The 18,102-nt window shown below is 46.7% G+C and overlaps 1 protein-coding gene across 2 annotated transcripts in view; it reads right to left on the minus strand.

Annotated features, from left to right (window-relative positions):
* The window catches only part of TRIO (trio Rho guanine nucleotide exchange factor), a 4,621,980-nt gene that overhangs the window by 3,987,951 nt on the left and 615,927 nt on the right, over nucleotides 1-18,102 (minus strand). For both annotated transcript variants that reach the window (XM_085606120.1, XM_085606121.1), the window contains exon 7: nucleotides 11,559-11,750. In XM_085606120.1, the coding sequence (XP_085462246.1) occupies nucleotides 11,559-11,750 (192 nt within the window). The remainder of the gene's footprint in view (nucleotides 1-11,558; nucleotides 11,751-18,102) is intronic.

Here is an 18,102-nt window from a genome sequence, read left to right on the forward strand (position 1 = left end):
TGATAGAATTAACCTAGAAAGGGCCTTAGCTGTGGTGGACAATGGAATGACCACACTTTCTTCAAGTATTTATTAACTGGGGAGGAGGAGCCTAGCGCGCAACCAAGATGGCCGCGTAGGCTTACGACTCTCGAGGGCCTCCACAACCTCCTACGTCTATCCTGACTTAATCCTGGTTTACTTGACGGGCTTTTGCAGATGAACTTGCGCTGAGGTGCCACCCGTTTTCCAATTTCAGATCGGACGCCGGGACCCGGAATGGTTGCACTCCGAAGTTTGCGGCCTGCTCTTGCCTTGGTCCCGATCTCGAGCTGGTGAAGTGCCCGGGTACGAAGTGAACAACAGCGGCTGGCTGGGCTTGACCTGCCACGGACCCCGCACTTTCACTTTCGTTTTCAAGCTTGCTCTCTGCTTTCGGCCGAGAGACTCTGGTGTTTCAGAGGGGCGCGGACGGCGAAGTGTCTGGCCTGACTCTCGGATTATACATGGGCTGACTGTCGGCGACGGCTGTGCTCAATTGAATTAGCTACTTGGTCCCTTCTGGTGCGGACGGGTGCCGGCCTTGGTGGCCTCCGGATGATGGCGGCGAGACTAGACGGAGACAAGTCGAAACCCTAGTCAACCCGGAGGGGTGCCTATACCCAGGTCAATAACATGGATCGATATGCGCAGGCAAAGGGATCCCCTGGTGGCTCGCATAAATCGCCTGAGAGGTCTAAGGAGGTCTCCGGCCCATCGTCGGAATTGACCCTGCTGGACGTCATGGGCGCCATTGAGGAGATGAAGACCGCTGTGGGTCAGCAGTTTGATACCCTGGCTCATAAACTGGACGCGGTCCTGATCGATGTGAATTTGGTCAGGGCAGACCTGTCCAAAACTAACGAGCGGGTCGACTCCTTGAGTCAAGCGGCGTCGAGTCTAACTGTGGACGTGGCCGCCCTGCAGACGGAGGTCCGTAGGTTGCGGCTAGCCAGTGATCTGACGGACCGTCGACTTGAGGACTCTGAAAGCAGGGCTAGACGGAACAATGTCCGTATCATTGGAGTGCCGGAAAGATCGGAGGAATCTGCTGCGGATCTTTTTGTCGAGGATCTGGTGACCAATCATCTCGCGCCCAAGGGACTGAGCAAGTTCTTTGCGGTGGAGCGGGCCCACAGGATTCCGGGTGGTGCGCCCAAGGTGGGTGCTCCCCCACGGCCTATAATCGCCCGACTCTTTTACTTTCGGGATAGGGATGCTATCCTTCAGGCGTCGAGGGTTGCCGGACCGCTGAAGTTTGAGAACTCCAATGTCAGCTTTTACCCGGACTTCACGCAAGCGGTCTAGAAACAACGGCTGGGATTTTTGGGTGTCAAACGGCGCTTGAGGGACATGGAGCTGAAATATGCGATGTTATTCCCGGCGAGGCTGCGGGTTGAGTTCCAGGGTCGTTCCCACTTTTTCGACCGGCCGGAGGCGGCTGGAGACTGGTTGGATGCCCTGCCTCGGGGACAAGATCGAGACAGTCGGATGGCGGAGAGCGTACGGGATTTGGTGAAGCAGGACTAGAACTTGGTTCCTGGTGATGGACTGAACTGGTGACGTTTTGTACCTTGGCTCAACTGGACCCTAGATTGGCACAATATGCCCTTCAAATGCCCGGGGGTTGTGGGGAGCTTATTGGGGTCCTTTCCTCCTTCTGGGGTTCTTTTTGTGGTATATCTTAGGGCGACAGGCACACTGCGAGTTGGGGGGGCTGTTCGGGCTCAATCAGGGGTGCAGGGAGGGGGGAGTTGTGGTTTGGGGATTGTGGGGGAGGGGGGTTGTTGGGGATTGTTTGTTTGTTTCGCAAGGCAATGTGAAGTTCTCTGCTGACTTATCCGGGTTGTGCTTTCTGGGATGTGGGTGTCATGCACGGGAGTGGGATGGGGGGTAGGGGATTGAGAATCCTTTCGTGGAATGTGAATGGACTTGGGGACAGGATCAAGCGCGGGGTGGTGCTGCAGTTTTTGAAGCGGATTTCGCCCGACATTGTTTTCCTGCAGGAGACACACGTGATTGGGAACTCCTTCCATACCCTAAATAGGAGGGGCTATCGCCTTGCCGCTCACTCTGGTTTCACTTCTGGCTCTAGGGGAGTGGGCATTTTGGTTAGGGCCTCTCTCCCATTGGAAGTTGATGAGGTGCTTCACGATGATAGGGGGCGCTATGTGGCACTGGTGGGGAGATGGGAGGGTAGGACTATCTCGCTCGTCGCTGTGTATGTGCCTCCGGGGTTACAGACGGCTACATTTGCTGATTTGGGGCGTTTGGTCCTGGGACTCCCTGGGGGGGTTCTGGTGTTGGAGGGTGACTTTAATGCCGTTGACTCCGGGTTGGAGGACCGTCACCCCCCCAGGGATCTCCCTAGGGCTCAGGCCTGGTTGGGTGGCTTTTTGAACACCTTGGGACTTGTAGATTGCTGGAGATTGATGCACCCGGGTCAGGCGCAATATACCTTTCACTCGGGGGCCCATGGGAGTCTCTCGAGACTTGATTACATGCTTATGCCGGCGATCCAAGCTGGGATGATTGGGGAGGTGCGTCATTTAGCCCGAGGTATTTCTGATCTTTCCCCTATATGGTTGCAACTGAAGGTTGTCCCTGGGGCAGAGGGGAGAGTGGCACCCATTAGCCCCTGGTATCTACGTAACCCTAAGATCCGCGCGGAACTGGTCAAGTCCACTGATCACTACTTTAATGATAATGTGGGGTCGGTGCCGTCGGCCGTCTCCCTATGGGAGGCTTATAAGGTGGTGATCAGGGGGCAGGCCTTGTCCCTTATCTCCCATGCTAAGAGGTGCGAGAGAGCAGAGGTGGTTCGCCTGGAAACTGAAATAGCTGAAATGGAGGAGGACTTGGAGCGGGGAGTTACTGATGAGAAAGTGCATGTTCTCAGCCTCAAACAATCAGATTATAGAGCGCTAGTCACGGAAGCCGCTAAAGGGATGAGTAGAGAGCAGCAAGGACGACTGTATGATGTGGGGGATAAGGCCGGAAAGTTGATTGCTTGGTTGGATAAGAAGGAGAGAGCGAGCAGGGTGGTGCCCGTTGTGGAGAGAATGGATGGAGTGCGTGTGACTGACCCGGTGGAGATCGTTGACTGCTTCGCGGCTCATTTCCGCGGGGTCTACTCTCCGGTTTCTGTGCGTTCGGAGGAGGATTCTCATCTGTTGCTTAGAGACATTGCATTGCCAACCCTATCGGAGGCTGATGCAGTATTGATGGAGGCGAAGTTGTCGTCAGATGAGATCGCTCTGGCCACTCGCTCGATCGCATCGGGTAAAGCTGTGGGTCCTAATGGTCTTCCCATCGAACTATATAAGTTGCGTCCCGATAAGATAGCGCCACATCTTCGGGACATGTTTTTCGCGGCACGTGCGGCGGGCTTCCTCCTCCCTGACCAACGCCTCGCCAACATAGTTGTGATATACAAATAGGGGAAGCCGCGAGATCGCTGCGCCTCCTATAGGCCCATTTCGCTGTTGAACGCAGAACCCCAAAATTCTGGCCAAGGTATTGGCTAATTGACTGGTTCGGGTCGTGGGCGACTTGATTCATCAGGATCAGTCCGGTTTCATACCTCATCGGAATACCGCTCTAAATTTGAGGCGGTTGCACGGCGTGCTTGCTAGAGTGGAATTTATACATGAGCCGGCCATCTTGGCATCTTTAGATGCTACTATGGCGTTCGACACTTTGGAGTGGCCATATATTTGGGCCGTGTTGGCGAAATTTGGGTTCGGCCCCGAGTTTATTGGTTGGGTAAAATTACTATATGCTGACCCTCTGGCTCAGGTGGTGGTGAATGGTAGGGTATCGGCTCCCTTCGCACTGGGGAGAGGTACGCGGCAGGGATGTCCGTTATCACCCCTTCTCTTTGCACTTTCTCTGGAGCCTCTCGCCGCCTGGTTGCGTTGGGAGCCGTCGTTGCGAGGCATTAGATGGACGCTGGAGTTTGAAGACCGTGTCTCCCTTTAGGCGGATGACATCCTTCTGTATCTCACCTCTCCCCGACAGTCGCTAATTGTATTGGTGGACGTCCTGAATTCCTTTGGTCGCAACTCCGGCCTGGTCATCAACTGGGCCAAATCGTGTGTTTATGTCCTCTCGGGTGAGGCCCCCCTCCTGCCACGGGATTGCCCTATCCAGATTGCTACCCTGGGGTTCAAATATTTGGGAATCTTTATCTCACTGGATCCCGCGGTCCGCTATGAGCGAAACCTTCTCCCTCCCCTCCAGCGATTAAAAGGCTCCCCAGTTGCTGTGATTCGTCCAGTTTTTGAGGTGCTCTTAAATGGAAGTTATTTAATGCTGAATGATCAACGCTGTTGCAGGATGGCGCCAGGCAATCGCGTATCTAGTCACTGTAAACTCCAGGCTTGTTGTAAGAAAGTATTGTTTCCCCTAGCTCGCACAGTTAGGGAGGCACCACTGTGGTCTTCATTAAATGTTTCCAGTATAAGCTTTGATTCGCTGAGCATACTGAAAGCCATTTTGTTTCAACAAAATGTGGCCTTAACTTCAGCCTGGGAGACTTTTGATCTCCAGGTTGCAAGGTCTTCAGCAGAGATACAGGCCCTGGTCCGTACGAACTTCTCGGTCCATTTCAGAGAAATGGTTAACCGTATCTTTAACATGTCTGATACGAGATGGGATCCTACATCCAACACTGAAATCGGTGTTGGGGTAGGATTTCAACATGTTTGATGCCAAACATGAACGGTTTCGGTGCAGCCAATATATAGTTAGACATCTCATAATTGACTTGATGTCCACTATATGTATAAAAGAGCTGACCGCACTTACAGAGCTGGGATAATCCACTCCTAGGTTTGCAGGGGGTGTCCTGCTCACGCAGGGCACCCTCACACTTTGAACAAAGCATCCTCCCTTCAGGACTGAAAGGCCTGACTCTAGGGGCACCAGTGCTGTCACCATGGGACTCTAGTCCCAAATTCTTCCTAGCCCTCTGGACTTCCAGGGTCTCTCTATCAAGGGCCAACTGTCCCTGCCTGAGTTTGAGTCTAACTCTCTCAAGTTTGATCAGGTGGTATTCCCTCTCTAAAGAGTTCTCCCTCTTGCTAGAGATGGAGGTCCCTATGGAATTTACAGAAGCATTGGAATTGGCAGAGGAGGACCTAGACATTCCCTATATCCTCTGCACCCTTCCTGGAAGGACAAAGGTGGACCTACCTCTAGAAAGGTGGAACTACCTCTAGGGACACCCTCTGTCTCATCTGTACTCTTCCCTGGATCAGAATTCACCAAGGGGGAGACATCAGACGACTCCTGGTCATGCTCAGAATTAGGGTTACTAGAGGTAACCCCTCCTGGCCCATCTTCTGGACCATCCTGCCCACTTTGTCCTGTTCCTCGGACCTATCAGAATTATGGTGGTCATCTAGGATCATAAGCACTAAGAGATGCTTAGTGGTGGGATTACTGCCAGTCTTCAACTTACTAGAGGTACACAGGGTCCTTAATTCCTGGAACCTAATACCACTGTATCTAGAGGACTGGGACCAACTGGGTTCCATTGGTAAAGACATGGGATCTAGGTGTAGTGTGGTGTTGCACCTACCTATCCTAGTGGAAACAAAACTTCCTAAGTTTGGGGAGTGGGTTGTGCCAGATCCTTAACAACTAATCTAAAAGTTCAGTAGAACTTACTTGTCTAAAAAAATATTATATGTTTCCTAATGCTAGTGATGGTTTTTCAATTAATCCCGACCTAGATTAGCTGGTAAAACAATGTAGGCTTAGATCCTAACGACTGCACACCACGAAAAGCTGGTACTGCGAATATAGGGGGCTCCCTAGGGGAGCCCCCCAGTACATGGGATCCTACATCCAACATTGATTCCAAACTTGACCAGTTTCGGTGCAGCCAATATATAGTTAAACATCTCGTAATTGACTTGATGTTCACTATATGTATAAAATGGCTGACCACACTTACAACGCCGGGAGAATCGACTCCTAGGTTTGTAGGGGGTGTCCTTGTCATGCCAGGCACCCTCACACTTTGAACCAGCACCCTGCCTTCAGGCTTGAAAGGCATACCTTAGGGGTGACTTATAAGTTTTAAGTGCAGTGACCTCAGATATAAGGAAATGTATATCTGTTGTGAGTGGTAATAGTACCAGCTCCCACAGGCTGCAATGACAGGCTTGTAGTCACAGTTTAAGTGGTCTCTCATAGGTGGCATAATACATGCTGCAGCCCATGGGAGACCCTGGTGTACCTATGCGCTGGGTACCTTAGTACCATATACTAGGGACTTAAAAGGATACACCAGTAGCCAATTAGGAAGGTACCACAGTACTTACTAATTCAATTTAGGGAGAGGGCACAGTGACTGGGGTCCTGATTAGCAGGATCCCAGTCAGACTAGTCAGAAAAACAGTGACACTATCAAAAAGTGGGGGTAACCATAAAAGCATACCCTACTTTGCTACCACACAGATACATCATACCACTGCACAACACAAAATACCATTTCACAAAATTACACTCCAGGTCACACAATCCCACTCCACATAATTCCAGTACACACAATACCAAATAATTACTAGCCACATAATTCAGCAGCACACCATGCCACATAATTCCACTACACAAATCCACACCACATAATTCCACTCCACACACCAACTTCACTTCAGAACACATGAGCAAAATCCAACGTCTATTTACAACTCCAATAGCTCTAACCCTCGTATTTTTTCTTAGCTCTGGAAACCTCTGTGGTGAATTAAAAGTTGTTACAGCTACAGATTTGCTCTGCTAAGCCCTCTACCCCAGCCCCGCAAGCTTTTCAGATGCTTCTTACACAAGCACATCTATGCAGCATTGTACAAATTGTATTTATTTTTCGTTCTTACATAACAATCAGCTGTCTTGGAAATATAAATAAACGTTTTCAAATAAAATGCCAAAATAGCAGCCACTACATAACAAAATAAGTGCACACAAAGACACATCATCATCAGAAAATATATAAATTAGGGGAGAGGAGTTGGCCCAACGACTTGGGCGGTCGACCTCGAATCTGTGGAACCAGGTTCGAGTCTCGACAATGACGCTGAACATCCTGTGATTCTGGGCAAATCACTTAATCTCCCCGTGCCTGAAAAAATGAATGTGTCCTCCTGTAATGCAACTGGTGCTATGTAAAGCTCTCCGATACCCGATTTGGGTCAAGTTTGCGCTATATATAAAAAAAAATAACAAAAAAACCATTTGATTTCTTAGAAAAGATCTGAAGCTTAAATTGTTGACTGTGTAACCAGTAGGCTTATGTTTTAATTCGGACTCTCTCACAGTACTATATTGTGTAATTTTGGGAACATTTGGTAATCTTCATTAATGTGAATCCTATCTGAATAATCTGAAGATGCGAAATAAACAGAATCGCTCCACTCACATGGGCACCTTGTGGCATACTTGGATGTTTAGTTTGACATACAACACCACACAATTCCTAACCACACAGTTCACCATCACACAATTCAACACCACCCAAGATAATTACACTCCACATAATACCACTCAACGCAACATGATTTAACTCCACATAATTACACTCTACTCTATACCAGATAAATACACCCCACATAAAACCACTCTAAGCCGCATAGCAACAATCCACATAAATACACTCCACACCATGCCACACAATTCCAATCAGCATAACTTCACTCAATGCTACACAGTTCCACGCCACACAATTCAACACCACACGTTTCCATTCCACACCACATAGTTCGGCAACAAACCACACAATTCAACTCAACAACACAATTACTCAACACCTACGTTCCCTTTAAGGCGCGCGCGTGCGCGCGCGCGCACCTTCCCCGACGTCACCGCGCACTCCCGGATGTGGAGCGCGCACAACGATTCCAGGACTTCCCGGCAGAGAGGCGCCGGCCGCGCCGCCGCTTTAAGAAGCGAGCGGCGCGAAAATCAGGCACTTTTTTCAGCGGTGCCGGCGAGGAGTCGTGGAGAGTGCAGGTAAGGGGGCTTGGGGGCTTGTAGGGGCTTGAGGGCTTGTGGCGGCTTGGGGGGGGGTGGAGGGCTTGTGGCGGCTTGGGGGGGTGGGGAGCTTGTGGCGGCTTGGGGGGGTGGGGAGCTTGTGGCGGCTTGGGGGGGTGGGGGGCTTGTAGCGGCTTGGGGGGGGGTGGGGGCTTGTGGCGGCTTGGGACAGCTAGTGTGTGAGTCTCCAATCTCCTTCCTTGTGTCTGCCAAGCTAGGTGTCTCCGTGGCTGTATTTCTCACCCCCATGTATGTGCCTCTCATTCGTAGTGTCTCCCATTGAGCGTGACTATGAACACGTACAAATTTGAACAAAATGCCTCAAATAAGCATAGTTTCTCAACAACAAAAAAAGTTTCAAAGGTGCCTTAAATACCAAAGGTGAGAAATTAAAATATACACCTTCCTCACTTGAGCCTTCAGTACAACTTATGCTGCACTTGAATGATTAATATTGAGCCAAGCGATGGCGTAGACAAGAAGGAGCTGACTTGAGCCATGCAGTTGACGTGGGCAGATAGTCAAGCAAACTTCCAATCGCAGCAGGAATTTTGCTATTTTCTTTTTAACGTAGTGAGAACACTAATCCCAAACACTAATCAATGCCTTTAACTGGGTTCTGCAAATAATGCGAATAAGTTGATATGAGTGGTGCAGTGGCAGAATTTATCACTTGGCATAGCGCCAGCAATACCCAGGAGGAGAGATTAACTGTACAGTTCGTGAACTTCAGATTGTTCTTGGTTACCTGATGGAAATTCCCTCCTATAACCACCTTTAAATTTGGTAAGGCCATGACTTCCAATATGATGACCAGCATTAACAGGTTTCCCCTAAGATCAGCCTAGTGGGGCCCGCGCTTTCATAATCCATGGCGTAAATACATTAAAACTGTACCTCAAAGATTCCTTCAAGAAAGCAGTCAAACCTTCCCTGCACAGCAGTCCTGGGATTGGTCTCTGCAGTGTGGCACAGACATATTGACATATTCCAAAGCCTGTAGTTGTACCTCAGTCTGCATTCCCCACTTCCTAGTTTGTGCCCCCTGATGCTCTGCGGTTTTGGTACTCAACGCTACCTATTCGTATCTATTGACCTGTTTTTGTTTACATTGGTTTGCACGGCTATTTCCCCCTCGTATTACCTTGCTTTTGTTACTCTGCAGCTCATAAGATTATTTTGTTACTCTGCAGCTCATAAGAGACAATCATAATCTAGCACAGTGACCTAAAAACTGTCATCAAAGATCTGCTTACACATTGCATGGTACAAATTAGTAATTTATGTTTTTCCCTGTCTTTCATTATCCTGATGCTGCTGATGTTTGGGTGGAAATTCATATTTATTGTGAAAGTCAATGCTAACCACTGTTATGTTCCGAATCCTGAATTTGTGCTTTTCCAGACAAGCACTCTTTAAAAATGCCTACCAGTATGAATGACATTTGTCCAGTGGCAGCTTTGAGTCATCTCAGGAAGCCCAGATTGTTAATATGCCTGCTGCAAAAAATGTGTACCACGCATTTTTTTAAAAACAGTATATTGTTTTGTGCATAGCTCAGTCAGTTCCTACTTTTGCTACAGAGACTCTTTTGTTATTATGCAGTTCACAAGTTCCAATCGCATTTAGCACAGTCAGCTATGAAGTGACATCAAAGAGCAGCAAGCAAACGCGTGGTGCAAGTTAGTAAGTTATGCTTTTTCACAGTCTTTCATTAACCCGATGCTGCTAAAAAGGTTTGTTTGGTTAGAAATAAATCCTTATTAGTAAAGTCAATGCGAACCCCTGTGTTATGTTCTGAATCCTGAGTTTGTGCTCTCCAGACCAAGCACTCTTACAAAATGCCTACTAGTATGGATGACTTGTGAATCCTACACCTTGTAGTCCCCTTTGCCTTATGTAACATTTTCTAGTCACTGATTTACAGACGTATGATTCTTTCTCTCTGTATGTGTGGGATGTAAAGTGCTCTGACACCCTACAGTGGTATGAAAGGTGCTATAAAACAAATTAAAGACGTGACAGTAGGGCTTTGGAGAGATGAGAGGCACTGTTGGAGGGTAGTAGTGAGGGAATCAATGAAGATTGACAAGAGATTGTGGTATGCTGGTGCATAGTAATGTCATCATTTCAATTCAATATATAATGACAAATTTGTTGTAAAATGCACAATTTCCCCCAAAACTTTCTTGGGGGAGAGGCCTCCAATGCCCCCTTTGTAGTGGTCGGACTCACTTGGTTTGCACTGTATAGGGACTAGTCTGCCAACATTTGCCAGAGCAGCTTTAAGTTTCCAGTCCAGCCTTGGCAGGAGCAGGAGCCCCAGGCTGTGAACTAAAACCAAACAATGGAAAGTTAGTCGCGAGATGCAGCACCAACCTTCCCATTAGGATTTTTCTATTTTTGCAAATATTATGATGGTACCACCGTTTAAGTCTTGTGCTTTTCTAAACTTGAAGTGTACTTGCCTGTGTAACCAATTCATGTCATGGCGTGTTTATCCAATTTGGAAACTGCCCTTAAGACACTTATTGTGGCACTGTATGTGTGAAAATGCACCATCTTTTCACTTATTAAAGTAAATGTTCTGAGTGACATTTGGTGCCGCGCACACGCGCGGTGTGGTTCCTGGCGCACATAGCCATGGTTGCAGCGCACAGAGACCCTCAACTGCCGCACACAGAGGAAAGAAATTAGAGGGAACATTGCTCAACACACCACATATATCCAAACCACTCCACAGAATTCCACATCAGGCCACAATATTGAACAGCACACCACATAATTAAACTCCATTACATATCCCTCCATAACACAAAATGCCAATCAACATACTTACACTCCCCACTAAGTACCACCAAATTACTATTCATATAATTGCACTGCACACCATGCCAAATAATTCCACTACACAAATCAACTCCATACCACACTATTAGTCTAGCTATTCTGTTCAGCTCTCACCCCTATCTATCCACCATGCCACATAATTCCACAAGAGAAATCCACTCCACACCACACAATTCCACAACTATCAATTCCAATGCAACCTACATAATTCCACTCCAAACCACATACATACATCTACTCCAAACCAAAACACATGGATAAAAGACATTGTCATTTACAATGCCAATAGCTCTAACTCTTTCAAATGCGAGACCTATTGGCATTGCCAATGATTGGTCAGTGACAGAAAACAAACTACTAGAAACTGTTGTAATAATCACAACGATTTAACCGCCATAGTTATCACATAGAGCTTTCCAGAGATGTGCCAACAGCAGACTCATTCAAATGTCAATTATGGAATACATTCTGCAAGATGGGAAAGAAGGGTTTTAGTGCTAAAAATGACTTATCGGGAGAAAAAGCACATTGCAGAATGGCTCAATGATCACGCCAATGGCACACCAATGTATTTGGAAATGACAAATCAGGATAAAAACCGGAGAAGATTTAAAAACCTTCCTAGGTGACAAGTTCATCAACATACTAACCTGCTCCGCTTTCTGATGGAACACAGCAGACATTTCCAATAAAGTGCTTCGTTCATCAAGTGCTGCGGCAAATGCTTTCCACTCCTGCTCCAAAAGACCAGAAATCTGTTCTATCTGCTGAGAGGCATAGTGGCCAGATTCAACAAGACGACTGGCTACCGACATGATTCGATTTATATTGACATACACATTCTGTCAAAGAAAAAGGAAGTCACAATATAAACAATGTCAATAAAATCCAGACACATGGATCTGAAGTAACTAAATATTCAGTTTCAAAATTATAAATCCAGCTCCTTCAGCTGGAGTCCCTAGCGGTTTCTCTTAGTCTTGCCAAAGCCAAACATACAAATTATCTCTTTGCTTTCATTTTATAAATTACATTAAGAAATTACTTTTTTTGTTTACAAATATCAAGTGACACCAATGAAGCTTTAAACAATTGTTTATTTGTTTAACTAATGTATAGTGGTTCGAGGGAAGACGTACACATTTTTCTTCACTAGGTAAGCACCTACAGTATTTATTCTCCAAGAACTCAGACTGCAATCTGTTATACCAGCATGTCCTTTTTTGTTTTGCGCATAATTTTACTACAGAGTCTAAAAGAATTATGAGGCTAAAGAGTGGGACCCTTGATCTGCAATTCTCTTAATTCCTCCGTCGTGCTACTTTCTCAGACCTTCCATTCTGTATTTCCAGTAGAATTATGTACATGGCATGAACAATCTCATCATAACGGCACCTGACACGTGTTCCGTCCGCAGGCCTTTTTCAAGGCTAAAATAGTGTATTCTACTACCATACATCCTGTACCAGGAGCATTCAGTAAATCCATCGACAATCATAAATCCCCTGTGACTGCAAAGCAGTTATTGTGCGTCCTTCAATGAAAACATCAGCGAGCCAGTGGCGTAACAAAACATTAGGGGGCCCCCCTGCAAGGTGCGATGAAGGGGCCCTGCTCACCTACATGCAATCTATGTCCCTCACCTTTGCAAAGACTTTCAGAACTGCACAACATATAGACACTTTCAACAGAACTATTCCCAGATTAAACAATTCTTCAGGCTGTGGATTGAGATTGTGTTGTATCTCAGGTGAAAAAAGGTCTGCAGGCTGCACACACTAAATGACATCAACAAGACTGGGTGCTAACCAGGGGGTGTAGGTGTGTTAGTGATACAAGAAAGAGAGGCATCTTAGACAAATTACTGTTGTTCTTAGTGTATACAATGCTGGAGCTGGCAGAGAGGAAATTAGACGATCTAAAAAGATCTTTTATTTAAGTGAGGAAATGGCAGAGCCTGAATGCAAACAACTGCAGTCAAGAATGAAAATCAATGAATCAGAAAGCTTAGGCAAATGTAAAAAAACACCAAGCCAATCCAACAAGCTTTATTCAACGGCAAGTCATAAAAGCACAGTACATACTCCATAAAACACAATACAAATACAAAGTTTTAAAAACATGATTTGATACTTCAGATCTTGGGCCGGATTGGTGAGAAAAATAGAACCGATTTAGACAACTATAAAATGACGAACATAAAAACAATTAAAATTCATTATATAAATTGGGACTAGGGTATGCAATACAATCACAGACAATAAGTACATGTTCATGTGTTACACATGTACCAATTTAGGTTAGCAATTGGAACGGAGGTGAGCAATATTCTCAGTGCGCCTTCGCTCCTTCTGGTGCCCACTGTCCTGCACATTGGCGTCAGTCACGATCGGCGTGGAGAGTCATATGCAGGGCAGACAAACAACACATGGGCTAATGACTCCAGCTGCGCCTTACAAGTGAGACATGCGCTATCCCCCTCTGCGACCCATCTTGCTGTGTAAGATTTAACTGGTAAAGAACCTACCCGGAACTGAAAATATAATTTCCGATCGTGATGTTTAGTTATTGTGTCCCAGTACTGTTCCAGGCATGGGGATGTTTAGATTCTACTAATCTGCCCGTGAGGGAGGACGTGTCACCATTTCTGTAGATATTGTGGGTCACCAGATCCCAGTATTTCTTTTAGGATCTCTTTAGATGGGAAGGAAGCACGAGGGGTTTTCCCAGAGTGCTGCCATGCCCATATTTACTAGAGATGCTCTAACCTCCCATAGCCATTTATTTTATGAAAGCAGTCAGCACTAATTAGATCTTTTAGGCCAGTGGCGTAGGTTGCCAGTTCTGGGGTGTACCAAATTCTAAGCCAATATAATATAGGGCACAGTCTCTCTATATCAGACAGCGATTTCCTTCTTAAGTCATAGAGCAATGGGCGTATGGGGGTGCTTTGCGGGAGGCTTGTAACCTTGCGTAAAAACCTATTTTCAGCTGCTGTTAGCTTTGGCATCTTCACAAAGCCCAGAGTTCTGCTCCGTATAGGGTGGAACTGACCACTTTCATATTATATATTTGAAGCACCGGGTTAACAGGTTTTGTCAGCGAGGTGTTGAATTTAGTTTGTAAAACTCCTAAAAACACTAAGCACTGACAAGCTCAATACTTTGTTTCAGGATTTGGGGACATGGCAGGCAGAAACCTTGAGGCTTTTTATTAAACCATAAACATGTGTTTCAAGATATTGGTGCCTCTGTCTGAGACAGCCAGTGTGTCTGATAGGCATAAGTCTAAACCCTGGTTTAGTTTGTCCATTTATCACCGAAGGGAGATGTGTAGAACAGCAGAAAGAAGGTGGAGGAAGAGAGAATTTGAGGAAGACAGAGCTTGCTGTAGGAAGCACCTACAGCTCCATTAGGAACTGGAAAAGGCAAACATGTATTATATTACTACAATAATGGAAGCCATAATATCGTGCTGCTAGGGGTTCAGGAGTTCAGTTAGCTTACTCATCTATCAGGCCTCTTCCTGATGGCATTGCCTTCACAGAGCTTGGTGATCAACTGGGACCCTTGCTTTTCAACACAAGATCATTATAATCCAGCGCAAAATATGAATATTATCTAGTCAGGAATTCATTTGTTTTCCTTCCTATCTCACTGGATGAGGCACTGTTGGGTCCCTGCCCAGCAGCATGTTGTGGTATCTGCCCATGGTATGGCAAGAGGGTGTGGTCTCACAATAGATTAAAATAGCTGTTGTGACTCCCCACCTTCAGAAAAGAAGGTCTGCCCATGGATGACTGACAATTTTAGACCAGGTTCTTATTTGCCGGTATTGACCAAGTGTCGGAGGGAGTGGTAAATGAAATGATCCGGCAGCATGTTTGTAAGTTTTACTTACCACAAGGTTCTGCAGTTTATCCTTTGTTTTCTAAAGGATACATGGCTGGACTTCCAACTGGACTGAACTTTCAGCACTAAATAGGACACCCAAATAAGGTTTCATCTGGAGGAAGGTAGTTGCCAGGCTCTATTCCCACATTCTTTTTTTTTTTTTTTTTTTTTGTTTTCCCCTATAAAACCTTTATTTACGTCAACATGGTACACAGCTATTCAGCCGACATCCCGGAGGTCCGGCAGCACGATGAGAACAATACGTAAGGAGGTCCATGGCTATAGATCAGGAGTAACAAAGGTTTAGTTTTAATGTAAACCAAACATAAAAAACACAAGCAAGGCAGAGCATATAATAAGCATGCGCTAGTTCTCAGCTGGGGCGAGGTCCCACCCCCTTCAGCGGAGCAGTACACCACGCCAAAAAAGTGAGGGGAAAGCAGAGGTACAGACTCCAGGTTATGGACAGTTTTACGTCCAAAGTTGGAAGGAGAGCTAGGGGGAAAGTTGCACATCGGGCATCTCAGTAACCGGGGGCACACAAATATCTCCCCTATAATGGTTCCATTGCCCCCATATCTTATGCCATTTCTTAGGGCGACCTTGGGCACTGTACACCGTTTTCTCCCGGAACATGCCCCAATCCATATTTTCCATCCATGTTACCAGGGTGGGAGGTCTCTGGGATCCCCACAGCTGCGCAATGTCTCGCTTAGCCACCATATTCCCCAGGGTCACCCATTGGGTCTGAGCGGCATCATAGTCGGTGGGACCCCAGACATTCAATAGGCATCGTCTTGCCTCCGGGAAGAGTGCGATACCCGTGACCTCTTCCATCATATCATGAATTTGTTTCCAGAACTCTACGATCTCCCCACACTCCCAAATAATGTGTAGAAAGGTGCCCAACATCCCACAGCCTCTCTTGCATAAGCCATCATCAGAGAAACCCATGTGAATCGGGCGGGGCCCCGTGACGTAAACCCTGTGAAGTATCTTAAGCTGCACCAGCCGGGATCGCAACCTCCTTCGGAGAGGAGATGGCATATTGCCAGTCCTCATCGTCCAGCTCGAGACCATCCCTAGTCCATTGTTCTCGCACATCAAGGAGGAGGTCAGTCCGAACATTCACAAGCTTCTTGTAAATCAAGGAGATTGTACTCTCCGGCATATGACCATCCAGGATACGGTCCTCCAAAGGAGAAGACTCAGGGACGACCTCCCCCCTCGGCAAAGACAGGTAACAGCGCATAACGCACCTGGGCATATCAAAAGTATTCAGTACCCCCTAATTCATACTCCGTCTGCAGCGTCTCAAACGATTTCACCTTACCCTTAGCCAGCAAATCCCCAACTTTAGAAATCCCAATTAGGTCCCACTTCTCAAACCCTTTCGTGTGCCATAGTTTCCCCAATATATCGGATTCGAAAAGGGAAGTAGCCTGGGTAAGTCTGTCCTTCCAGCCCAACGAATTCGTGACCGCCTTCCACACATGCACTGCCGTCTTGGTTGGTCCCGTAAGGGACCCATCCAGTGATTTGGAATACAGCGCCCTAAGATAATTACCCCCGCGCAACAACCACCGATCCATAGCAAACCAGGGTTCAACGCCGGACCATAAACACCGTGGTTAATCGCTCCCAACTGGATAGCCCAATAATATCTTCTGATGTCAGGGAGTGCAATCCCCCCGTCATACCATGGAAGGGTCAACTTTGCAATTGCTATACGCGGTCGACCGTCCCATAGCAGCGAGCGCTGGAGACTCTCCACGTCACGAAAATAACCGGCCGGAACTAACTCTAGGGTGTTCTGGAGGGCATAGAGAAATCGGGGAAGAGACATCATTTTAAACAATGCGGCGCGGCCTAGGAGTGAGAGTGGCAGCCGCTTCCAACCTGCAACGTCCCGTCTCAAACGTGACAACGGAGGGAGTAGGTTCTTCTCGTATCGGACAGAGGGATCGGTGGAAATATATATCCCCAAGTACAGAAAGCCCTGTTGGGAGATCTGGATGGAGCAGTTCTGCGGGACGATAGGGGTGTCTCCACTTAGAACATATAGGTGCGACTTTGCCCAGTTAATGGCGAGACCCGAGTTTCTACCAAAAGAATTCAATACATCGCAGACCACTATGAGGGATTTCCTAGGTGAGGTCAAATATAACAAAATGTCATCTGCATACAAAGAAATACGGTCCTCGTGGTCTGGCGACCTATTCCCACATTCTTAATGGCTCACAGAGATTGTGGCCTCTGAGTGGCAAGATTTAATCATGGAATGATTACCATCACCCAAGAGCCAGCATTAGCAAACAAACCAAGCACAGAATTAGCTGTTGTCTTGCACATGTCAGTAAACGGAATACAGCAAATGCCTTTAAGAAACCTCTGATCACCTGAACATGCTCAAGTATCAGTACACTTAAAAAAGGAGTTTAGGTCCAACTGTCAGTGTTCCACAGTGTTTTGTTGCAGTACAGAACCTCTCTAGCTCATCTATGCATCCTCTTGCTCACCACTGCTCCACATTCTTCTCCTTGCCTACCCCTTAGCATGTACTCTCTCACTCTTCCAGATTTCCTACAGTCTTTCAGTTCCAAATGGTCCTCTTTGCCTTTTCAGTGCCACTTTTTTACTTGCCTACTATATTCAGCCCGGGTCAGACAGATGCCTTTATTATCAGGCATTTTCAGATCAGAATTTCAACTATCGGTGTGTCACTCCAGGCTTCTGGTTTCTTTGCCATCTCTGGCTAGTCTACAGCTGGTCAACTCTACTGCTGATTACCATTTCACTCCAGAACCATTTGTAGTGGTAAGTTCGAACACGCAATCTTGAAGGGCAGAAATTAGACTGCCATCATCCTGAGGCTTGGTGTTGCCTCTGCATGCGCCATTTTAGAGTGAGGGTTGTTGTATTCTATTGTTGTTGTATTCTATCCCCTCATGTCTGACAATAGAGAAAGAGCAAATAACAGCTTCTTGAGGGGATGAGAGTAAGTAAACCAAGTTTCAGTGACTGAAAAAATGAAATATCACAAAATGGAGTGGCTATTCGATCTTGGTCTCTGTTTTCTTGGCCAGAGTTCCTTATGGCAGCATCATGGACCAACTCTATCGTTAAGAAACTGAGAGTCTATACTGGCCGTCAACACTCTTTAGTTCCCAAAATTAGGACAGAAAAAAAAGGTTTAGTCCAGACTGACCAGAAATCTTCTTCCATTCTTGGGCTCAGTGAAAAGGGCTGCATTTATGAGGGATATCATTTTATTTTGTATGCACTATGACAGTGTCCTTCA

This window comes from Triturus cristatus, chromosome 5_1, assembly GCF_964204655.1.
Source record: "Triturus cristatus chromosome 5_1, aTriCri1.1, whole genome shotgun sequence".
In the NCBI taxonomy this organism is placed as follows: domain Eukaryota; kingdom Metazoa; phylum Chordata; class Amphibia; order Caudata; family Salamandridae; genus Triturus; species Triturus cristatus.